The sequence below is a fragment of the Sander lucioperca genome, chromosome 12 (assembly GCF_008315115.2).
Source record: "Sander lucioperca isolate FBNREF2018 chromosome 12, SLUC_FBN_1.2, whole genome shotgun sequence".
NCBI lineage: Eukaryota > Metazoa > Chordata > Actinopteri > Perciformes > Percidae > Sander > Sander lucioperca.
Genome location: NC_050184.1, coordinates 14,282,559 through 14,307,117, shown reverse-complemented (window position 1 = coordinate 14,307,117; position 24,559 = coordinate 14,282,559). Strand labels below are relative to the sequence as shown.

The following is a 24,559-nucleotide window of genomic DNA, read 5'->3' as shown; positions in this document are numbered from 1 at the left end:
CCACTGCCTTGTTTTCAGTAACAGGCTAGCTGAAGGCCAATGAAGATCAACATGTTAATTAAGCGTTAAATATTTAACAGCAGCCTTGGTGTGCAAGCTCAATGAAGCGTATCCTGGATCTGTCAAAAAGGAAATTGTTTAGAAAAGACGTGGGGGGGTTATTCACATAACTCAACAACAAGGTTAGAGTGACATTATGGGCTGAGATTGTCAGGCTAGAATGTTCCCATATTCATAAACATGAATTACTGGGTCTGTGTGGATACACCAAGTAGAACATTTTTTTTTGTCCTATTAACTGCTTTTTGAACAAATCAGACACACTGAAAACTGACCCAGTTATTTATTGAATAAGAAAGATAAGAAATAATAGATGAAGAAAGAAGTCTACCATGAAAGGTCTCAGCCCATAATATGCAGCGAGTCCAAAATGGGGCGGAAAAGTGCATCAGTTTAAGAAAGGCAAAGTCAAGTCAGATGTAAAATGTCACTGATGGAGACAGAGATGAAGACACAGAAGATGCAGAGTCGTGATCTGACCGTGACTTTGTGTTGTCCGGTGAGGTTGGGCCATTCACACAGCAGCTGGCTCTCAGACAGGGTGAGGACGCAGGGAGTCTCTCCGATCAGCACCGTGTAGTTGAGGCGACTGTTACCCGGAGCTGCGGGGATCAGGTTGCGACCCTAAACACAGACATGTGGACAAAATGTGGTGAGGAGAGGCATTTGGCTCTTTTAAGCATACTAAAGTGTGTGTGTATGTGTTCATCATAATAAAGGAACAAGTCACAGATGTGTTACTGCTGTTTTTTGGACAACATTGGAGCTCTATGGCTTTAGACACACACACACACAATCCTGCTACGCCCGGATGCTTCTTCCCTCCTCTCCATCACACGCACGCACTCACGCACGCACGCATGCACGCACCCCCCCCCCCACAGGTAATAAGGGTTTTTTGTTGACAATGAAAAAGAATAAAAAAGAATTTAGAACATCAAAAGACTATCATTTAGGAAAAACGTGTTTGTTACTGTAGAATTGCTGATACACTCTTCTTGTTCATCAGATTGTTGTTAATGCATGAATTGTTTTGTTTTTTTCTAGGATTGAATATTTCCATTTTTGTATTCTATTTTAAAACAATTCTTAACAACTCTAACCAGAGAAAAATAGAAATAAAAGAAAAATAAGACAGGAAGATAAAGAGGTGGGTAGAAAAGTGCACTTATGCACATGCTGTATACACTATATAAAGGCAGTGGGAGGCACGCAAACTCTCATCCACCAATACTGTTTTGTCTTCTGTCCACTAAACTGAATTACACGCATAAAGGTGTGTAAATTCTAACATTTGTCAATTTCTGTTCCAGTTTATCATTTCAATATCAAGTCCTACAGCTCCAATTTGACACACACTTTGTCTGTAATGGAAGGGGAGGCAGTTGGTGCCGTGAAAAAAAGGAAACTTGAGCAACAGCAAGTAAACAAAAAGCAACAATGGATGCATACAAAAAAAACAAGACAGATAGGAAAACACGGCAAGAAAACATCAGGAGAGCAGAAGTGAGGAGTGGCGAGAGTAGAGGAAAGATTACGAGAGTTAAAATGAGATGAAAGGAATATACTCTAAAGTGAGAAAAAAAATTGGGAATGAGCAGAAAACAGAGCTTGCGAGCGGGCGAGATAGACAGAAAGAGAGATAGCTGCCGCGTCCCCCGCTGCCTTAGCAGCGGGGCGCAAAGACAGACTCCGTTTTCCAATCCTATCGTCTCTGCAGGCCGCCACCCAGCCCTGCTCTGCAACCCTGTAAACATGCATCCCATTCCATCCAGACACACAAACACCCACACAAACACCCACACACACACACACACACACACAGCCTCCTCAACCACACAAACACACACACACACACACACACACACACACACACACACACACACACTCAGCCTCCTCAACCACACACACACACACACACAAACACACGCAGAGTTCAAGCAACACATGCACTCAAGTTGAAGCCACACATGGAGCTGTTGCCACACATACACACAACAGGCAATAAGCATCATGCGGGGACACGCTCTCAAAAAACACAAACACACACAGGATAGCACTCACTAAACACTGAAACCAGATCAATGTTTTTTTTTGTCTCTCACGCTAACACACCTCAGTGAAAACACACCCGACACTTCAGATTAGAAATTAATTGCGTGGCGAGCGCAGTGCACGCATCTCTGAGAAATGCAACCCCCACATCCCCACCCCGCCAAATTGCATTTTTGTCCATTTCATCAGTGCTTCCAATGGGTAGGCAGTTCCACCAACAAGCCAAGCAGGAGATTTGGCAATTACAGAGAGGCTGTTTGCTAATAAATTATCATTTAAGAAATAAATTACGACGGTTATGCTGCTTTCAATCTCTTCATGGAAATAAACAGCGTAACACACTCTCTGTGATAACATAAGAGATAGTCAAGGCACATTGTAGCAGAAGATAAACGCACTGAACACTGGATTCAACACATCAATGTGACATTGATCTAAAAGAAATGGATATTATATTGTCCCTATATTGTGCAAAGACTCATGAAAGATGAAGTAAATGTGTTTTACACATTGTGCAGCCCACGTAGTGTCAGCAGTTAATAAATTGTATTTTTGTTTTTTGCAGACACTGCTTCGCTGGTTATTTCAGTTAATTTTGCATTTGTAATAGCACATATATATTCCTCTCCAATAGCTCTTTAACTTAATATTTCAGGTGAGCTCCGGGAAATAACTCAATGACACATATACACATGACTCAGGAATTGCCAATTAATTTCATATACTTATGTCCAATCACTTTTAATGAAAATGAAAACCAATATAATCCAAATCTCCTGGACCGTGGGCCTTGTGTGCTTCCACACTGCCCTTCTGGCACTCGGAATTAATTACACAAATTGAAAAGGTTGTTATTTAAGAGGGCTCAAGGCTGCAGAGGAGGACGTCAGTCAAATAAGTTGCTGTTAGTCACCTAAGGAAAGAAAGGCTTTGGAAGGTGTGGATGTTTGCTTTCATCTTTCAATTTTTGTTTTTTTTTGGGGGGGGGGGGATTTTCACCCCATCGAGAGACCTTGTAAACACAATTGAGAACTGTCTTTTTCTTTCTTGTGAGAACAAAAATTGCCAGTGAGTGTGTGTTTGTGTGTGTCGGTGTAGTGTATGTAGGCATTGCCATTATTAATACAAGATGAGTTCAATATGTTTGAGACTCTTGTAGTCAAGCTGAAAGTAGAAAAACCTTGGGAGAAAAACATTTACCTTCCACTACCCAAAACCTAGGTTTAAATTAAATATTTCTTTAGAACGTGTGTACAGGTGAACCAACACATCATGTGTGTGAACACACTTTTTTTTTTTTGTGGCTGCTTCAGTGCTTATGGTTGACAATCAATAGCACAACATTTAGTACCCATATCATCGTTAGCTAAATCAATCTTAGCTCTGTTTGCACTGAAAGAACAGCGCCGTCTTTCAGTTCTCTTCTGTAAAGCAAGTTTCCGTTCTGTTGATACAAGCAGTCAGGGAGCTTTGAGGTTGCTGTATTTCTTAAGATTTTCCAAAAGCAAAAGCATAAGGACATACGTGTAAGGAATGGATTCAGCAGTATGTTTTATCTGCTCTAATGTAAGATACGTATATCCTTACAGCTAACTAGGTTACTACCTACAGGCCAAGAAGCACATCATCAATAAACTACATTAGCTTGTGGGTTTACAGGTTTTATATATATATATATATATATATATATATATAAAAAGCCCTGTTCACCACTAGCACATCCACTGTAGAAGCCGGACACTATCCGAGTGTATAGGGTCACGTTACGGACTCTGTCCTGCTCTTTTTTTTAAGGAACTGGGGAAGTTTACACAGCCAGAGTTACTCAAGATAGGGTTACATTCGCCAAATCAATTAGTCCTCATCCTAAAAGCCTTTTCTCACCTAATGTTGGGCAGCATGGTGGCCCAGTGGTTAGCACTGTGGCCTCACAGCAATAAGGTTCTGGGTTTGAATCCAGGTAGTTCCGGGCCTTTCTGTGTGGATTTTGTATGTTCTCCCCATATTTGCGTGGGTTTCCCCCACCATCAAAAAACATGTACTATGTTCTCCAGTCAGTGCCCTTGATCAAGGCACTGCAAATGTAAATGGCTGCTCACTACTCCCTTGAGGGATGGGTTAAATGCAGAGAATGAATTTCACTACATCTATGTGTATATGACAATAAAAGTACCTTTATGTTAATAGTGAAATTAACTGTTATAAGATATGACATAACAGATATAACAATATTTTAATAAGATAAGATATAACAAGTATTTTAGGCTAAGCAGCCAAGCAGGGTTATGTTAGAATGAAATAAAAGTTTAATGGGACTGACTAGCTCTACACTGGAATACAAAAACAATGCTGTTTCTCTATTTTACATGTCTTCTACATGTATCACACTGTTAGAAAACTCCGTAGAAATATGGGATAATATACTGTGTTAATATGAAGGAATTTTCTGTAATGATTTTTGATTTTTCGGATTAACAGAAATGTCTGTTAAAAGCATAGAGGATATACTTTAAATTTTGAGAATTCTTCCATTTTTGGAATAACAGATATGTAAACTTAACGGAAAAGGTACTGGTAATTTTCTGCCAGGGCATTATCCGTTTTTTTCCACGGATTCTTTCTTAAAGTGCAGCTGGTGAGGATGCTGACTGAACCAACAAACCCATTATTTATTAAACTAAAAACACTAAAATGTCAAGATTTGATTGACTACAAAACAATTCAAACAATGTCCAGAGCAAATAATCAACAATTGCCTTGTAGGATCCAGGGGCTGTTTCAACCTCAGAGAGAACACACGCAAAATGAGAGGAATCAGTATATTCAAAAAAACACCAATAAGAACAAATATGAAACTTCACTGATTGGTGTTAGTCTGTGGAACAACTGTGAAAATGAGATACTTTTTTTTTTTTTTTTTTTTTTTTTTTAATTTATCCAAACTTAAAAAAACTATTCAGAAACTAAATATGGTATGGCTATGAGCTGGACCACTGATGTCTTTTTTGAGGACTGCTTGGCTTCTTGGTTAATCCATCCACATTATTTAGTTTTTGACTATAACAGCTGAACTGTTCAAGCCGACTGAGTCAAACAGTGACCCTTACGGATGCGATTTGAATTTATATTATGAACGATGAAAATTAGGATGGGGTAGGACTAGACAAGTTATTTCCTTTTTACCCCTTTTGAACATGAACAATATCATTTTTTTTTTAAAGATTGTTTTTTTGCGCATTTTTTACGCATTTAATTCCACAGGACAGATGAAGAGGGAGAGAAGGGAAATGACATGCAGCAAAGGGCCGCAGGTCAGAGTCGAAGCCGCGGCCGCTGTTTTGAGGAGTAAACCTCTATACTGTATATGTGCGCCTGCTCTACCAACTGAGCTAACCCGGCAACATGAACAATATCATTTGAGTTGCTTATTTGTTGCTTATATATTGCTTATGATCTTGTTTGTTTTTCTTTTCTGTTTAAGGCTTATACGTTCTATTTTGTATTTTTTTTTTACAGTGAATTGACTAAACTAAACTAAACTGTTTGCAAGGTAAAAACCTCAAATTAGAGCACTGATGGAAGAAAAAAATGAAATGTACGGGCAAGCAACACTTGTGTCTTTCAGACCTTGAGAATGAGTGGCGACGTGGGCTTGAGCTCCAGTGTCCCAGAGGGACTCAACGGTTCAAACACAGGGTCGGGGTAGTAGCTGAACGTCTCGTTGACCACCACCAGAGCATTCACGTTGTCCATGTAGAACCCGATCTCATCCGGGCCTGTGCCGGTCTCAGAAAATCCCAGCTCTGAATCCGCCACCGATGGAGCCAGGCACACCATGACTGAGTTATTATACACCGTACAGTTCTGAAAGCGAGAGAGAGGAAACAAGAAAGAGTTTATAGCTTATGTTTTTGGTCGATGAGAGTGTTAAATGAGTAGGGAAAAAGACAATTCCTTAAGTTGTCTTTATATGAACGTATATACACTGAACGTGGACACAAAACTAAACACACTACTTTTCATCATAATCTAGTTATAGCTCTATTTACAAGAGAATGTCTTGTATGAAACAGGCAGCATGGCCTTCTTTTGAAATATTGAGAATAACCTGCAGGCTATAATTCTGTTTTAAAATAGATCTGTCTATATTAACTGGGTATAATAACCCATCATTTTTGTAAGTCACTGCCCTGTGAAACTGTGATGCTGTTATTCCTGGAATATACTTGGAATACGTGATGTCACGGTCATGTTTGCTTAAATTTTAGGACTTTTTCTTGCAGGTTTGAGACCATTTGCTACAAATGTATTTTTACATTGCCACCATGCATTTGTGCATACAGAAGATAATCTTATGAATAACTGTTAAATAACTTTTGATTGAAGTACAACTACAGTTGGTACGTATATAAATCAGTAAACTAAAAGATATTACTTAATTTCCTTTAACCCCAACCTGTAGCAAGACACACCCCTGTTTCTACACCTATGTCAAGACTAAGGAAAATGTAAATATTAAATAAGATGGTTATTATTTGCCTTTATGTTTTATTTTCAGACAACATAACTGGCGAATGCAGTGCAATTCTGACGAGACCAAGTCCTGCTCCGAGCAGATCACAGTGATTTCAAATCAATCCACGCATTCAATTGCATTGCAATACAATAGTAATGACACTTTGACAAACAAAAACTAAAGCAGACATGATCTTCATTGTGATGGATCTAAAGCAAGTTGGCTGTCATGCAGTAATGAAATGAACAAGAAAGGCTGTCTGGAAGGGTGGAAAAATGTATCGAAAAATGTAAAACACCATAGTATGCTATGGAAAATGGCTGTCATTGCAGTATTCATGATTTGTAGTAAATGGGTGACAACATTAAAAAACATGAGCGTGGTCCTTTAAAGCAGCCATATTATGCTCATTTTCAGGTTCATAATTGTATTTTAAGGTTGTACCAGAATAGGTTTACATGGTTTAATTTTCTAAAAACACCATATTTTAGTTGTCCTGCACCGCTCTCTCTCACTGCTGCAGATCCTCTTTTCACCTGGTCTCTGTTTTAGCTACAGAGTGAGACCTCTTTTCTTCTTCTTCTTCTGTACTATCTTTGATTGCACTGCACATGCCCAGTAGCTCAGATGTAGATCATGTCAGCTAGCTAGCTCCATAGACAGTAAAAGAAAGGCTGCTTCTACAACTTCGGTCAGTTACAAGGCAGGATTAGCTGGGAGACTTCTAAATGAGGGCGCACATGTAAGTAGTTCTTTTGTAGATTATGGTGAACTTGTGTGTGTTGTAGCAGTGCTTTGCTATTGAGAACGAGGTAGCATGCTAGCGTTAGCATTAGCGTTAGCATGCTAACGCTAAAGCTATGAGCTAATGGTTGCGGTTAGCCTGCTTGTTTCGGCTTGTGACATCACAAGCCATGCAGATTTTGACCAGCTCACCCAGAGACTGAAGGCAGGACACATTCAGAAACCGTATCTCACTCTAAACAGCATGGATGGATTTTTTTCAAAGTTTGTATGTGTGTGGAAGCACCAGAGACACAACAGAACACCCCAAATCCCAGAAAAAGTGATTTTTTCATAATATGGGCACTTTAAGTGCAAAGTAGCACTTTGATAAAGGGCTGTGTGGGATGCGTCGTGTAGGCTGTTTGCCTCAATAAACGACAGCTTTATCTGCAGGTTGTAGTGCCTCAGTATTGTTTAAAGTTCAGTTTTTACCCTTGACAACTAAAGAGCTTCAACTCACAGTGACAATCACCAAAGTGCTTTGGGAATCTATAGAACTGATAAAACTCTTCAACTTTTCAAACGGGTCTTCAGGTTTTTGCATTGATTTTTTTTCTCTTTATTCCCCAAAGCATCCCACACACACACACACACACACACACACACACACACACACACACACACACACACACACACACACACACACTCTCTCTCGCTCTCTATCTCAAGTTGTCTCTTTTTGTGACACAAACACTCATGTGGTGCGCTGACATTTGAAAAGCTATGTGGCCTGAGGTAGCGTAAGATGTCTGAATCTGTAGCTGCAGAGAGAGCCGACGTGAGCAACACACAGAGAGACAGACTGTCTGCCACCTTCAGTGGCGCTGTAGAAGTAGTTGTCTGCAGATATTCTTCTGCATGTCTGAATATAACTGTCAATGTATGTCCTGTATTTATGTGTAAAGATGAATAAGGTACACTGTATATACTGCCAGGGTGTGTCGGTGAATTTATATTTGTGTGTGTGTGTCATTCACTTTACTGTAATACTCACATGAAAGGATTCCGCTTGCCCATACTTGGCCCTGATCTTTGGTTCTCGGATGGTTGCAAGGTTGGTCCCGCTCACTGTAAGCAGAGTCCCGCCACTGCAGGGAGGAAGTGAGTGGATAAAAAGAGAGTAAGAGAAGAAGAAGACATGTCCAGTAGGTAGACAGTTCCTTCTTCAGGGCAAACAAATCTCTCCCTGTTTCAGAAGTATTTATGATTGGTAGCGGCCCAAAATACCTGCAAAATGGACATGTGGAAATGATGTGACAATTGTTCCCAAAGAACAGCTGATGAAAAACCTTTTTCTACTTTGCCAAGGCAGCACTGTGGCAACTTCTGATTACAACACTGACATCAGAGACCACCATTAAGCTGCAATAAGGAAAACACGTACAATATTATGCTCATAATAAGAGTTTATTGCAAATAACATGCTGAGTCACAACTTTTGGCCAGCATAACATGTGATCAGCTAACCCTGTCTCCAAGAAGTTACCTTTACGTACAACCAATCTGTTTTCCAAATTTCGTAGCGAGGTCAAACAGAATCGCTGCATGGATTGCATGGAGCGATTAAAAAAAAACATGGAAACTGTTTTTTCAAGTGAAGCGCTAAATTTATGTGACGTGCAGGAGCCGTAGGGCGGTGGTTAGAGTGTCACCTGTGGTTAGGTTTAGGCAACAAAAGCACTTTGGTTAAGATCAGGGAAAGATTGTGGTTTCGGTTAACACGTCACATATCGTGCTTCAAGTCACTGCTGACTTTCTTTGTATTAAACCAAGACCAAGTGCTGTGAATGCCTAAATATAACCATACAAAACGTTATATTGCTGTAGGTGCTACAAGCAGATACTCTACTGCAAAAGCAGATATCTTTATATTTAATTTTAACAACATTTTGTTCATTATGTTAAACGTAACACTGGCGGCATTATGGTTCAACCAAATTTGTTTTTGCAAATTAGTACTATATGTATGATAGAAGATAGAAGGGTTTGTCAGCATGGAAAATGACGATAAGGAGCAGAATTAACACTGGCATTTGCAGTTGTATAAAACTGGGTTGTTCAGGACTCAGTGTGTGCAGCTATTATTACAAAGTTTATAACGTTTTTTATTAAAAAGAATTTGCGTGAATAGCTTAGGGATGAACCCTTTATAAAGGAGAGAATGAGAACACAAGGGAGCTTGTGTAAGTGAAAGTGAAAGAGAAAAAGGACAAAGAGAGAGTAAGAGGCAGAGTGAGTCATTGAGTGAAGGGCGAAGATCTACAGAGCTACTCTACACACTTAAATCACAACTCTTATCTATATGTAAGTAGTGTTTGCCTTGAGCCGGTGAAGGTCTCTGGACTGAATCCAGTAAATAACAATGACAGAACTTGGCTGATGCCCTGAGCTTCATTTTGTTGGTGAGTAGTGTGTGAAGGCAGACTCACACCCTCTTGGTGTAAAAATGTCTATGCGGTTCATTGCAGATCAATTCTTAGAAGATGTCTTTTTTTTTTTTTGTACAGTAAATGCTTGTAGATATGAAACAACCACTGAATTCCAGCAGTGAAATTGGCAAATAGTTTTTAGAGTTTGCGATGCAAGTGTCCTTATGGAATGGACTGAACAATGACATCAAACAGAGCAATAATATCATTCAGTTCAAAAATAGATTAAAGAAATCAATACTTGACCAGTACAGAAAGAAATAGACAAAAAACCTAGGAATGGAATTGTAATGTAAAGGTATAGTTGTATAATATAATATATAATATAAAGCTTTATTGCAGACACAGGTCCATATAACACATAATACAATATACATAGTATAAAAAAGAGATATAAAAATACATAACAATTGCATATTACCCTATAGGATATACAATAATACATAAAAATTGCATATTAGCCTATAGGATATACAGGCTATTGCACCAATGTCGTCTTAACCTAGAAGTGTATCTATAACAGCTTTTCAGAGGGCTGACAAGTTATTGTAAGACCTGAAAGATTGTACGCTGTATTTGCATATCTATTTGTTTTGTAATAATATGATATTGTGAAGTAGGGGCAGGACCTAATAAGCTGTATGCTTCCGCCTGCTCCTTCTCGATAAGATAGATAGATAAATAATAAATCAAATCAAATCAAGTATTAGGAGAAGTTTAAGTACCCTTCAGTGGTATCCCAAGTTGGTCTGACTCGACATGATTGGTGGAGTTGTTTCTTTTAATGACCGCCCACAATGCAAGATTACTAGTGCTGAGAAAGGATCATGAAGTTCACGAAAAAAACAAAAAACAAAACAATCTTCATAATAGAAGGACTCTTGCCACTTTTAAAGACAACGGGGTTAGTCTTTCATTTTCACTGCAACACTTAAATTGGATTTATGAGGTTTTCATGAAGGATGTCTTACCTTCTCGATGTTTACCTTGTTTTACAGTGGCAGTTGCAACCTCTGAGTACTCTACTCTGTTTTCTGCTCGGAGATGTTCGCTGCTGCCTCGACTATCTGTGCCCTCTGAGAAATATAGATTGTAAGATTCCCTTTCTGTAGGTTTCTCAGTGCCTGGAGGGGGATATACTGTAGTCTCTCGCACTGCTGTCGGAAATAAAAGGCTGATACAAAACCTTGTATCTTGAGAAAGTCATAAACAATATGCAGCTCCCTAACTGCACATTAGACACTAAAGCATGTTTGAAAACATACATTGAGCATTGAATGGGTATTTTGGGCCTAGTTTGTAGTTCAAACACCAATGACCAACACCCACGATTAAGCTATCTCCGTAGACATCTTGCGGTCTGGATGTGGAGTGTAATGCATCTAATTTTCTGCTCAGAGATCCATGTGCCTGACTGCTGCCTCAACTATCTACCCCTTAAAGGATAATGTTTTTAAGATTTACTCCCTTTTTTAGCTTGGGTATCTTTATTGGTGTCCACTCTCTGCAGGGGGACACTGCTGAGGTAGGGAATGGCCCATTGCCACTGATGTGATTATTTAACTACGGAAGTCTGTTTTCTTTAGACTGACCCGCCATTTGTCTCCACTGTGTTTTTCTTTTTGCTGTTTTTAAATATTGTGGAGCTGAACGCTAAAGTATATTTTCAAACATTTAAAAAAACATATGTTGGAATATCTTGAACAATCATCTTTGCAGAACTGTACACTTTGCAGAGTCAACAAAATATCTACAGGAGCTGGCCTTATATAGTGCTCTCCCTGTTCTTTATCCTCATTCTTCTAGGATTCAGGATAACTTGGATGGCTTTGAGTAAGTCTGCCTGTATTGCTTCCATGTGAAAGCAATGGGCCAGCCACATGAAGTATCCCTTGGACTTTCTACCATTTGACACAAACATCGGGAGTATTTTCACCGTGTTTACCTTTTGCAGCTGCAAGTGGATGAATGGTGACTCCACCAATGACCCACTGCTTCTAAATTGTAGGATTACAATGTGATGGCTGGAGCTGACAACAATTTGTCTTTACACCAGTCAAGCTTAAGATGGGGGTACATGCCGAGTCCTACCTCCCTGACAATGAAGGTATACTTCACTGGTAGTCTGAGTCGCTCCTAATTCTAAAGTTCTAGTTCTTCAGGCCATTATAAAAGGCCACACAGGTAGACACAATGATTACAAAGTTATGTTATAGCATCATGCCACTCACTGAGGCATTGCACAAGCCTTCATCCCTGGCTCTGCGTGCAGCTCAGAGAGTATCCTCTCCAACCCGCCACTGCAGAAGGATAACCAGGCACATTCCTTCTGGTGGGTTATCATGTATTAGCATTGATTTCTGCAAAACACAGGTGTCTTTTCGTTGTAGACATTAATCTGACACTTATCCAGAATTACTAGTGTAAAAGCACCAACAGCAGAGTAACTGATATGGTGATACAAAGCAGAGACAGAGCTTAATATCTTGAATAGAGAGTCTGGCCGTCTAACGCTAGGCATTCATCTCTCAATGTAATCCAGGAAGACTTACAATAACAGCCAATGGTAATGATAGGGAGGGACAGGGAGTAAATAATGAAGGTTGACGCACCATCTCTGGTATTGTTGGTAGACAAATGGATTCAAGTCTGGTTATTCTTCTCAACTAGAGGGTTTTTTTCTTTTGCTTTTGGCAGGTTGCCCATTACTGGCTATTGCGACTGGGGTCCCATTCATCCTAGATTTCTTTGGATAACAGGATCATGTGTAAGATATGATTGTAGCTGTTAGTGGGGATATCAAGTCTTTGACTGGTATTTCCAAAGCTGAAGCAGGTGTATTTCTCTGCTTCTACTTTCACACACTATTCAAATTCACATAACACTTGTATAATACTGTAGTCTTATTATTTCTACTACAGCACTGTAATCTTCAAGAGCCAAATTCAGCTTAAGCAACTGGAAACGAGACACTTCAGTCCATAATGGCTGAGCGCCATGAAACTCTGCTATGATGTGGTGAAATTAATTTTGTACAAATCAAGACTTTTGAGCAGAGTCTAATTCATGTTAAGATGTGTAAGTTGTAATGTTGTAAAACTTCCATCTAAACTGAACAACAAAATGTTTTTTTCTTTTCTTTTTTTCATCTCCTACGTTCCACTTTGAATGCAAATTAGTTTTGTGATGTATCACAGCAAGGGTAGTCCTGGATTCTTTATTTACATATTGTTGCATAAGCAATGCTTTAATACCTTTATGTTCAATACTGTAAACTGTGTTTGCTCATATACTAGCATTATATTACTGTGCTCTTTATAAGCGAGTTGAAGGCGGCTGTTTAACAAAAGGAGCAATGGAGCTGACAAAGGAACAATGGAGCTGAGGCCACATTCAAATGAACAGATTTTTAATAATGTTTATGGCATTGCCTCAAATGCATCATAGGACTAGGCAGACTGCACTTCTTATACTGCCTGTCCTCTGTCTCCTTTCTCTTCCGCCCCTCTCCGCCTCAGCTTGATGTATATTTGTGCTGAGTCCCTCTGTCCCAGTTGCTCCTCTCTTTGTCTAAGTGAGTCTCTTTAGCTCAGGTACATGCTTCAGGGAACAGACAACAAGACAATCAAGATAAACTCCCAGGGATGGCTGGAGAAATCCAACAACTGTTGTTAGCATTTCTCTCTGTCTGCTCCCCTTTCTTCACTTGCCATCTCTGTCCTCACTTTCCGTTTTACTCTTTTTCTTTTCTCACCCTCTCTTCGGTCTAATCCTGCTCTAACTGACTGTCAAATATGATATTATAATATTTTTATAAAACATTTTCAACAGCAGGGGGAAAACCAAACTCTGTAAGCCCTAGACATAACAATAGTAGCAAGTTTCCTCAGGGTTGTGGTTATGCCGTGACAAAGTTGACCGTAACACTGGAAACACCAGTTGGGATTACAGTACATCAAAAGGGGGAAGATTATTTTAGAATTAGACACTGCCTAATTCAAACAGAAAATGAAACACACACTTAAAGGGATAGTTTGGATATTTTGAAGTGGGGTTGGATGAGGTACTTATCCAGGGCTGTCTGAGGGTAAGGTAAAGCGGTGAAAATAGTCTTAATATAGGTAAACTGATAATTTTTTTTTTTTTTGGGTGGACCTTTTTTAAGGTGGCTAAAATTCTTTTTTGCTGTGTGGCCCCTTCTACAGCAGTACATTGCTTAGCTTCTGTGTCGGTACTTTGCTCTGTGTCTCCAAACAGGAGACGTGCTGACTGCAATCTACATGAAACCCCTATTTAAAAGATACAAACTATCCCTTTAAGGCTTTAAGGCTATCCTTTAAAGGCTCACACCAGCTTTAAAGGTGCTGTAGGTAGGATTGGGAAGATCCAGGATTTAGCCAAAAAATTTGAACATCAACAACTTCTCAGTCCCTCCCCCTCCCTTTCTGCTAAAGCCCAAAACGTTCTCCTAAGCCCCTCCCCCCACAAGGGAGAATGAATGTGTGTGCCTGAGCAGTGATTGACACACAGTTAGACACCCCCCCTGGCCCTGATTGGTGCATCTGAACAGGGAGCTGTGGATTTTTGCAAATTGCACTACAGGCTGTAGGTGGTGCCAGAGGAGCCGGATTTTTTTTTTAAATTACCTGCTTCATGTAGTTCTACTCGAACATAGGGTCAGTTTCAGCAAATATGACAGAAAGTTAGTTTTATAAGTCTTACCTACTGCACCTTTAAACAGCAAAAAGTTGTGGCAAAATCAGTTAATTTAAAAATAGAATCATGAATTGTATTAGTGTATTTTTATTTAACTTTGACACAGATTTGCACTGTTAAAAAAGAGCAAGCCATCCTGACAGTGCTGGGGGAGAACAGGAAGATAGAAAACGGAGTACAAATGGAAAAAAAACATTTTTGAATAAACAGTGTAAACGACCTGTTAGCAACCAAGCTAAAAAGCTGCTAACTTATGCTAGTTTATTAACAGTTAGCAAGCTAGCTAGCATGAAGGCCCATTCCCCCACTTTAATAACTCTTTATTGATTGAAACAATGTAAAATAATTGGAACAAAAAAACAGTTAACGGCCCAGTACAGAGGAAATACAGAAGAAGCTCAGAGAGCTACTGTATTGGGACTGACTAGTATGTTCCCGGCTTGCTAGCATGTCAGCCATTAGCTCTCCAACTACATTAGTTCACCAAATATCCCTGCCAGTATCCCTACGCCACCAAGCCTATAGTTTCTAAGGACGTGTGGATGAACTTTGCTACTTTCTGGTGTGACCTTTATGCTTGTGATTAAATAAATACTATGGTTAAGTAAATTTGCACTTTCAGGTTACTGGATTTATTATGAGAGCTGCATGCTTGTTGCCTGAACAGCTATATTTAGACCTGGCCACTATCAGTGCAACCTGTTTTCTAATGTTACAATTAAGCAGCTGCACTGGAATAGTAGGGATATATAGCCCCTTGCCTAAAGGCACCTTGTCGAAGAAATGGCACACCCCATACTAATTCACTTTATTTATCCAGCCAGTTTGGGAGGAGATTTGAATATTCAAGTCTAAAATTGCTTCTCTAACCTCTGCTGCTGCCCAAATATATTTCCTCAGTGTCCCAGATGAGCACTACTCATTGATTTATTTTTTGAAGTGCTCTGTCTTCTTCCTAAATGGAATATCATCAGCCAAGCAAAATAATAATGCACTCTATCTCTTCTCCTTGCTCTTTGTTCTTCTCACTGTCCTTTATCCACTCTTGCTATCATCTACCAAGCACAATGATAATGCTCTGCAGGCGTGCATGTATAAGCACAAAGGCAGACAATGAGGCAGAAATGAACTGATATGATATCATATCTTACTAGTTTGTTATACTTTACCTGAGCCAACGTGTGACACTGTGACAGAGGGCACTGGCTGAAACGCATCAGCTGAATTAAAGCTTCCACTAGCTGGAAGCCACGCACACAGTTTTGTTGCTGTTTGTAAGGTGTGTGTGTTGTTTTGTGGTTTTCTGAGCCAGATGGAGGAGGGATCTAGGGCCAAACATCAGGGACTCTGGGAATCAGTGGGGTGCGTGTACAGTATGTGTGGTTTTTATGTGGGTTCATCACCCCTGAATGAGCTTCCTGAAATAAAACCCCAGTTTTGAGCGTCTCTCACTCTCTCACACACACACACACACACACACACACACACACACACACACACACACACACACACACACACACACAAAAACACCCTCACGGTGGGTGTGCGGTGCAGTGATTGGGACTCAGCTGCTTCTCGGCCAGACCCACTGGGCAAAAGGAACAGGGAAGGATTCATCAACACTCCTGTCTAACAAGCTCTGCATCTATCTGCCACCATCTACTGATGAGTCACCACAGGGAAGAAAGCAACACAGAAAGGAAAAGATAGAGGAACATGAGAGGTAAAAATGAGAGGAAACAGGGCAAGATAGCTGCCTGTTTGAATATCTTGAATTAAAATTAAGAAGAATGAATGCAGAATAACAGAGAGAATATAGAAAGGAAAAGCGTACAGCAGGTGTTCTGACATATGTTAGATCGAATAGGCCTTTTCAAACAGGTGGGTAACATAACACTGTGAACTCATTCATCTGGGCAGAAATTTAGGCATTGCCAAATCACAGGAGGTGGTTTGTAATAAACATAAACATTCTGCAGGAAATCTTGACCTTTGTCGCCAGCTGGCATCCAGCTCTAAGAGATAAACTTTAAAGGAAATCTATTTCACCTTAAGGATCCAACATCCAGACAGGACTTAAATTAAAGGAAGGCCAACAGTTACCAATACTCAGTGGGTATTTGGGATTGTAATTAATACAAGGGTTAGTGGGAGGAAGGATTAAAATCATTGATGAGTCCAAAACAATATTAAAATTACCCAACCTCCAAAAGACACACTTTCATCGGTAGAAGGTTGTGAAAACACGGGTTACAGGTTGCCTAGAACGCAGCATTAGTCTCAGAGAATGAGACATCATGACCGAAAAGATCCAATCATTGGCGTCAGTGTTGGTGTTAACAGAGGTCTCCGCTTGCGGCCGTTGAGAGAAGTGTTTTCAAATTTCTCTGGTTTAGGGGCTTTGAAACTCCAGAGCAGTGTAAATGCAAGGTGTAAACGTTTTTTTTAAACCAAAACGTAGCAATGTAAATGTAGCCTGAGGTAAGGGCTTACGCAAGTAACTCAAGTCTCTATCATAAAGGTATGTGCATATGTCTGCCCTCCCTGCCAGTAAATTTACTTTAATGTGAAAGTCTTTGCAAGTGCGTGTCCTCCCCAGTGGCGCTCCTCTCATGTTCAATGCTGAGCAGTGGAAGGTCTTTAATTATTTAGCTGGGGATATACAGTACTGCATGTCAGGCTGTGCAAATCTGAGTATCAAACTGAGAGATGCACTAGTTCAGGCAGAGAACTTTAGTCTCACAAAATCAGCTGAGCAGTATTAGCTGCCTCTTTAATCACCAATCACATTAAAACAATCAATGGGCTGTATAATCTGACAAGCTCCCAATTTTTGGATCAGGCAAGCTGCCTCGACCACTGATGATGTCCACAGATGAAAAATCTCCGGAGGCACCGTCAATTTACCTCTATCCAAACCAGCTGTCAGAGCCCTCATCAAGCATTTTTCAGTTCTGCTCAGACTGCTTCAAGAACACTCCCTTACATCTGTCCTGTTAATGCTGCAAGGTCCAAGCTTGGATTTCCTCAAGCCACTAGCTAGCCTTTTATAATATCCATCCTACACTTCGAAAATTCCATTTTGGTTCAATGAAGTGGGCTCCCTTCAGGAAGTCTCCAAAGCTACTTGGATTAATTTGAGGAACGGCAACTATTTGTTGCTACTAGTCCAATATCCTCTCTCAACCAAAATCTTTTATTTACTGAGATGGTAAGTTGGCAAAAAAAAGATTTTTCCAGTTTGTCTGGAAGGGCGTGGTTGGGCTACAAATGGGCATTGTGAACAAAAATGTACTAAATACAAGAAATTAATAAAATTATGTAACGATAATGCATAACAGCTTACCTGGCAATGCTCCAGTCAGGTTCAATCCTCAGGACAGTGGGGTCTTCAGTGTAGTTAAACTTGACCTCAGGGTTTCGGAGCTCAGCGTCATCGATGTCCACCAAGACTGATGCACCGCCCGCTGCTAGTCCAGCTGGTGTGACGCACACTATCTCACGGGCATTCCTCCTGGATGGACAGACAGAAGAAAAGTTGGAGGAAAGTGATGTATTTGACAGACAGCGGTCAAAATCAGTGTCGACACAGACAATTGCTAAATTTCCACAAAGCCCGATGGCACACTGCAAAGCTAAAATCCAAGAAACTGTTGTGAGCTGATTATGAAAGATATTGAGGTTCTGCTGTCTCACAGGACATTTCTAATAAATAGAGAGATCCAGGATACAAACGTGTACCAGAGAGAAAAAAAGTGAAGTGAATTGAGTTTGGAGTAAGAAACAATTCACACATCATTAGAAAGAACAGCAGATGGAGGCCCTCTACAATTTCCCACAAAGAAGCTGTGTCGCAGAGTCTGATCAATTTTAAAAACCGAATTATAATAATAAAGAGGCAATGATTACTTTCTCGTGCCAGGACTTTCCCTACATACTGAGGTCCAAGCTGAAGCATTGACATATTTAATGACTTGCTGATTGTGCTTGTAATTACAAGTGTCCAGCCTGAAAAGCCAATTAGTCTCATTCTCTTAAAATCATATTGTACCCTGCTAATTTCATTAGATAATCCCACTAACCCCACTTCAGCCCAGCAAGACAGTCAAGTCCTGCAAGATGACCACACTCTCCTGGCCTGCTGGATCACAGTGGTCACAGTTGGCTCATCACAGATGGAGCTTTTAAATGCAGCAGTGTGAGCCATTAGCAACAATGTATATGTCTGCCCTTTTGCTTTGTGTGGCCCAATTTACACCTGGTATTAACATGTGATCTGTATTTAGATCATCGACATCGGATAATGACATCAGATCCACGGGCCTATGCATTTACACCAGGCATTATTAAGTGTTTCCTTTATCTCGGTTCTGCTTGCATTGTGATCACATCTCAATGCTTTCAACTTGCAGAGTGGATTTTTTTATTTTAGAATGTGTGAAATTGCATTTACACCTGGCTGAGATCCAGAAAATCCACATAAGGAGGTGGTCTGGCTGATCTGATCGTAGACCGATCCCATTGCATTTACACCTTGCATTAAGATGCAGTTTTCCCTGTGTTAGACAAATCTTCTGTTTTCTATTATAAAAGCATTTAAAAATAACTAACTGCAATGAAATTAAAAGTAAACTTGTAAAATACATAACATTATTTCACTTGTACTTAAAAACAAAAATGACAAGACATTTTTGCAGTATGTGTCCACATTTGCAAAGGATGTGAAATAACAATAACACTATATTATGACTGGTGTTAGGACTGGTGTAACTACTCCTCTACAGTACTGTATTTATTTTATATAAAAAAAGAAATGTGATGTGTTTAGTGTAGGGAGGAAGAGAAGGATGGAGAAACAAGTCATGTGAAGTCATGTTTAATGAAGTCTATTCCTGCTATGATTGGTGCACTGATGAAGATCAACGACACCAGTCACAAACACTGGGGGAGGGATGGAAAGAGTGTGTGTGTGTGTGTGTGTGTGTGTGTGTGTGTGTGTGTGTGTGTGTGTGTGTGTGTGTGTGTGTGTCTGTGTGTGTGTGTGTGTGTGTGTGTGTGTGTGTCGATGAATGTATGTCCCATAGGCAAAATAACATTTTCAATTGCAGTCCCTGGTAGCTACACTATCTAATATGTATTTAGCACAGTTGAGTGGTGGCTGCTTTTCTGGGCCATGACTTAACAGGAGCAATGTAAGTGTGTGTGTGTGTGTGTGTGTGTGTGTGTGTGTGTGTGTGTGTGTGTGCGTGTGTGTATGTATTTAACACTTTAATGTAGTATTGCACATTTTTATTGTGACTCTATATGCCAGTCACACAGCGAGGAAGAGAGTGTGAGAGAGAGTGAACGAGGGGGAGAGAATCCAGTCCCTCAGCCTGTAACCATAGCAACCCCATTCACAAAGAACACATGCCCAAGCAACCTTCACAAGATGCCACAAACACAGTCGCACAGTAAGGGCGTGACGGATAAAGACAGAGTTGAGTTGAGCCAACGGTTGTGGCGAAGTGGAATCTGTTGGATTACTGTGACGAGGCTGCAGCACAGGAATGAGTGCTCTGACATCAAAGCTAGCATGCAGTTGCTTCAATAGAGATTAGCTATGAGAGGCTAATCCATGCATTTGACAAGCAGGCAACTGTGGTGATACTGGATTTTTTTATGCACTAGATTAAGGAAAAGCCTGTGTGATGGCAGACAAAGAGATGCTGTGTGACTGCAAGCAACTGGCATGCACACACACACACACACACACACACACACACACACAAAACATAACTTGATGCATTGATTACATGCTTACATGTGCATGTAATATCTTTGATTTTTTTGCAGCACACACACACACACACACACACACACACACACACACACACACACACACAGAAATCTTTAAACATAGCATGTTTATTTTTGCACATATTTTGTATCTATTCATTTTCTGTATTATCTGCAGTAACTTCAGTCATAATTATGAATTTGTTTTACTACCTTAAATACTCTTTTTCTTTGTATTATTCTATATATATAAATTATATTCTCCTCTGTTGTGATGTTCCAATTTCCCCACAGGGAGTTTGAAAAACAAAACAAAACAAAAACAAGTGTTCCTTACTTTTTGAAGTAGCAGGGCTGCGGTCCTATGCTGACAGAGACGTAGCTGCCTGCGTTGAGGTAGCTTCCTTCGATGGTGACCCGGGTGCCCCCAGAAATGGGGCCCTGAGATGGCTGGATACGTGTAAAGTACGGAGTCTGGATGAGAGAGAAAAACACGTTTTTCCTCAAGCAAATATAAACAGTATTACAGACATCATTCTCAGTTATGTCTTCTTATTTCCATCTGTAATTTCAATGCACCCCTTGGACAATTGTACTTTTGAAAATGACAAAAAGCAGTGATGAGATGCCTCATACAAAACAAACCATCATATGGTACATAATGGAGATTTATGCAAAAAAGCATAAATGAGAAACAAGTCTATAATATAACAATAAGTGATTTAAAATGTCCTATATGGTAAATATTGCTTTATATGCTTTATAATCCAAAAATGTTTTTGGATTATAAAGCAGATTGAGGTGCTAAAAAATACTGTGAAAGTATAAAAACACTCAATCTACAGAGAAATGCACACAGCCCGCATTCAGAAACTGTGCCTTTAAACGAGCCTCCAGGACTTTCGTATGGTTGTGATGTCGCAACTATACTATATATAGGTAGAAAGTGCAGCTACAGTGCCGTTACAGCCATTCCCCAGCTGTAATGACGGTGCAGAGAGGCTAACTGTGGATTTCCACAGGATGCAGAACGTCTGCGAACCGGCTCCGCTGCGGAACGGCTGCGTGCTCCGCCGTCCGTCAATATCCACCAGGTCCGGATTTGTTGCGTAACGGCTGCGGCCAGCCGACCACGAGATCTCGCGAATTCACGTATGTTCGCGCAATATAACAGGATGTAGTTTCTATAAACAGAACCACAAAACCAACAACAGTTTGTTTCCATCCAGAGGAGTAGAGGGGAAACAACTCTGAGCTGTGTTTTCAAGGTGTAGTGCAGGGAAATATGACCCGCCGTGAGCACGGTGTATTTTATTTAGAAAAGTAACCGGATGTTTTATTTTGTTTCTGTGCTCGACTTCCTGTCCCGCACAATCTGAATTGTGCTGAATTGCTGCGGAGCTCTCCGTCGTCCGTCAAAAATAGAAGCTCTGCGTATCTGCTCCGGAGGGCTGCGGACTGACGGAACTGGGAATACACACATTGACTTTAATGGAAACCTAATGACTCCGTCGACGTTCCGGACACGTTCCGCATTGCCGGTAAGAGCGCAGATGCGGAAGAACCGGAAACTCTGACCAATCAGAGCAGACTGGGCTTTTTCAGTAGGGGGGCTTAAAGAGACAGGCGCTAAAACATAGGGTTTCAGACAGATGGCGAAAACAGGTATATTCAGACAGAAATAAAGAAAATAACATTAATATTTAGTCCTTTCAAACTAAACACTAGAAATGAGCCCTTAAGAGCCATATTTTTCTTATTTTTCTTCATAAGGACTACAGGTGGAAATTAGCAATTGTTGCTATAACCTGGCCCAAGACATATTCTCTTGTTTTAACAAGTTTAATGTTTATTTGTGCATTGTCCCTGTTTCAAATAAATCAATTTCCAATTCCAATTTCCAAAAATAAAACCATTCCTTGAACCCTTTGCTTAGTTACTGGAGACGTTTCATCAAAGCAGTGTCTTTTTTTTAAATCATAGAACAACACATAGACCCCTTGCATGGTGCTTACCACAAAGGTGAATGGCCTGGGCGACAGGGCTCTGTAGTCGTTGACGCAGTCTCTCACGCACACCTCAACCTGAGCTTCTTGGACCCTGTAGCCGGTTGCGTCGTTCAGCAGACACACTATTCTGTGGATGGAGAGTTTGAAGAGATTAATTGAGAAAAAGGAGAGAGTAAGGGGGTCAGGATGTTGTTCTAGTACTAATATAACAACCAAAATGTAAACACGTACCACAAAATCGCTGAATTCTTTTCAAATGCTGCTTCAAATTGAAGCTTAATTATTCAACATACCTCGCATTCACAGTATGTGTAAATCAAAAGGTTTGCAAAAAGTCCAGCACATGTTTCAGGAGGGTTTGACAGAACAAGGAACTAGGAAGGATGGACAAAATATAAAAGAATATGTCCTAGACATGTTTGAAGTGGTGCATGGATGTCAGGAATCATGTGTAAAATAACTGATGTGTGTGTAATATTTGAATAGAGACACCCTCTATCTCAACATGCATCATTTCCCAACTAACTGCACTACAGAGAGATTGTTTGATCTCCGTGAACTCAATTCCTCAGCCGTGTAGGACCCTGCAGAGGAGTAAATGTCAGGATGAGAAAAATAAAGGAAAGAGCATATGTAGGGAGTAATGGAGGGGAACCAACAGATGGAATTTACAGACACACAAAAAAACCTAATATCACAATATTTTCAGCTGCTGAATAAGGCGGCATGGGCACCTCCACAATAACATTGTTTGATTGGTCAGAATGAGAGAGTCGTGCTGCTGCTGCCTTTGGTGTGTGCGATCTCAGATCTGTGAGTGAGACAGACAATTTCTGCCTGTGTGTGTGTGTGTGTGTGTTTGAGTGTCAATGCATTCATCTGTAAATGTCTTTGTGTGCATGTGGGTGTGTCTTTGAGTACTGTGTGTGTGTGTGTGTGTGTGTGTGTGTGTGTGTGTGCGTGCGCTTGAATGATTGTGAGTGCATCCTCTGTTTCTTAACTTACCTCTCTGCGCTAACATACTCCTCCTCAATAGGTACACATGGTACCTTGCCCAGCCTGACACCCATCTGGATGTCTCTGAACTGCAGACCCAGGTTCTCCCCCAGGATGGTCACCCTAGTTCCGCCTTGGCGAGGCCCCGTCTCAGGGAACAACTGTGTACAGAACAGAGACAAAAGAGCAGGAAGATGTAAAGGTGAAGATGAAGGAAAACAATTGTCACACATGCATAAACACACACACTCACTCATTCACATTACTGACACAAAGTGTATCCACAGTTTCAGATTTACCTAGTTTAAAGTCTGAAAATGGTCCCCAAACATGACATAACACAGACACACCCCTCTCCCCACCCCCCACTGCGCACACACACACACACACCCACACACACACAGACACGCATACACACGCACAAAAACACTCAACACACAGAGCCATCAACCCATACAAACATGCACACACGCCACACAGAATTGCCCATATCAGGTGATTTAAGGTTTAATAAAGAACAATCCCCCTCTTGGATTTCAAAAACCAAAGGCATCATCTTGGGGGTTTAATTGAAACTTATTACACCGGCTTGGCTTCCTCGGCGGGGATGTGGCGGTGTAACACTCAGCCGCGCCGTCGAAACCATAATGTGATTTATTTAGCCAGATTATGGCGCGTAACGGGGACAGGTGTGGCGTGACAAAACAAATATGGTGACTGATGGACGGTGGCTGTCACAAACAAGCACACATACACACTAAAGCACGAACATGCACACACAAACCTAATCCCTAACAAGCATCACGAAGGTAATTATGTTTAATCTGTCCATTGCCCTGTCCTCCTGCAGTGTTTGGCTGAGCAGACACCACAGTGTGAAAATGGAAACTGTGCCGACAGTACGGAGGCAGAGCACTATTTTTATACCACGGACAGTACCAAACAACAGACCTTGACAAATGGTGATTTCAACAGTGTGGACTAGTTTGGGGAATGAACTATTTGTCTTGCCAGACACATGAGATTTAACTCGAAACTTTTATGCAGAGAAAGTCAGCTGAGATCCAAACCCTTTTCTGCACCCTGCTTTGGGAAGCAACGGCTATAATGTTGTACAGCACCACTGGTGCAGATGCAGGTTAATGCCTTGCTCAAGGGCACTTCATCTGTAGTCACTGATGAAGGGAAGAGCAATATTCATTGACTTTCTCCAC

General features: G+C 40.6%; 1 protein-coding gene across 3 annotated transcripts in view; it reads right to left on the bottom strand.

The window, feature by feature from the left end:
• Positions 1–24,559, bottom strand: part of LOC116040775 (plexin-A1-like) — a 300,695-nt gene that overhangs the window by 46,027 nt on the left and 230,109 nt on the right. For 2 of the 3 annotated variants that reach the window (XM_031286408.2, XM_031286409.2), the window contains exons 14-20: positions 23,355–23,506; positions 22,356–22,476; positions 20,678–20,814; positions 17,909–18,076; positions 8,412–8,505; positions 5,743–5,979; positions 541–684 (exon numbers count right to left, since the gene is read on the bottom strand). In XM_031286408.2, coding sequence (XP_031142268.1) covers positions 541–684; positions 5,743–5,979; positions 8,412–8,505; positions 17,909–18,076; positions 20,678–20,814; positions 22,356–22,476; positions 23,355–23,506 — 1,053 coding nt within the window. Of the gene's footprint in view, positions 1–540; positions 685–5,742; positions 5,980–8,411; positions 8,506–13,287; positions 13,447–17,908; positions 18,077–20,677; positions 20,815–22,355; positions 22,477–23,354; positions 23,507–24,559 lie in introns of those variants that run through there. The other variant, XM_031286410.2, reaches the window with a different exon arrangement.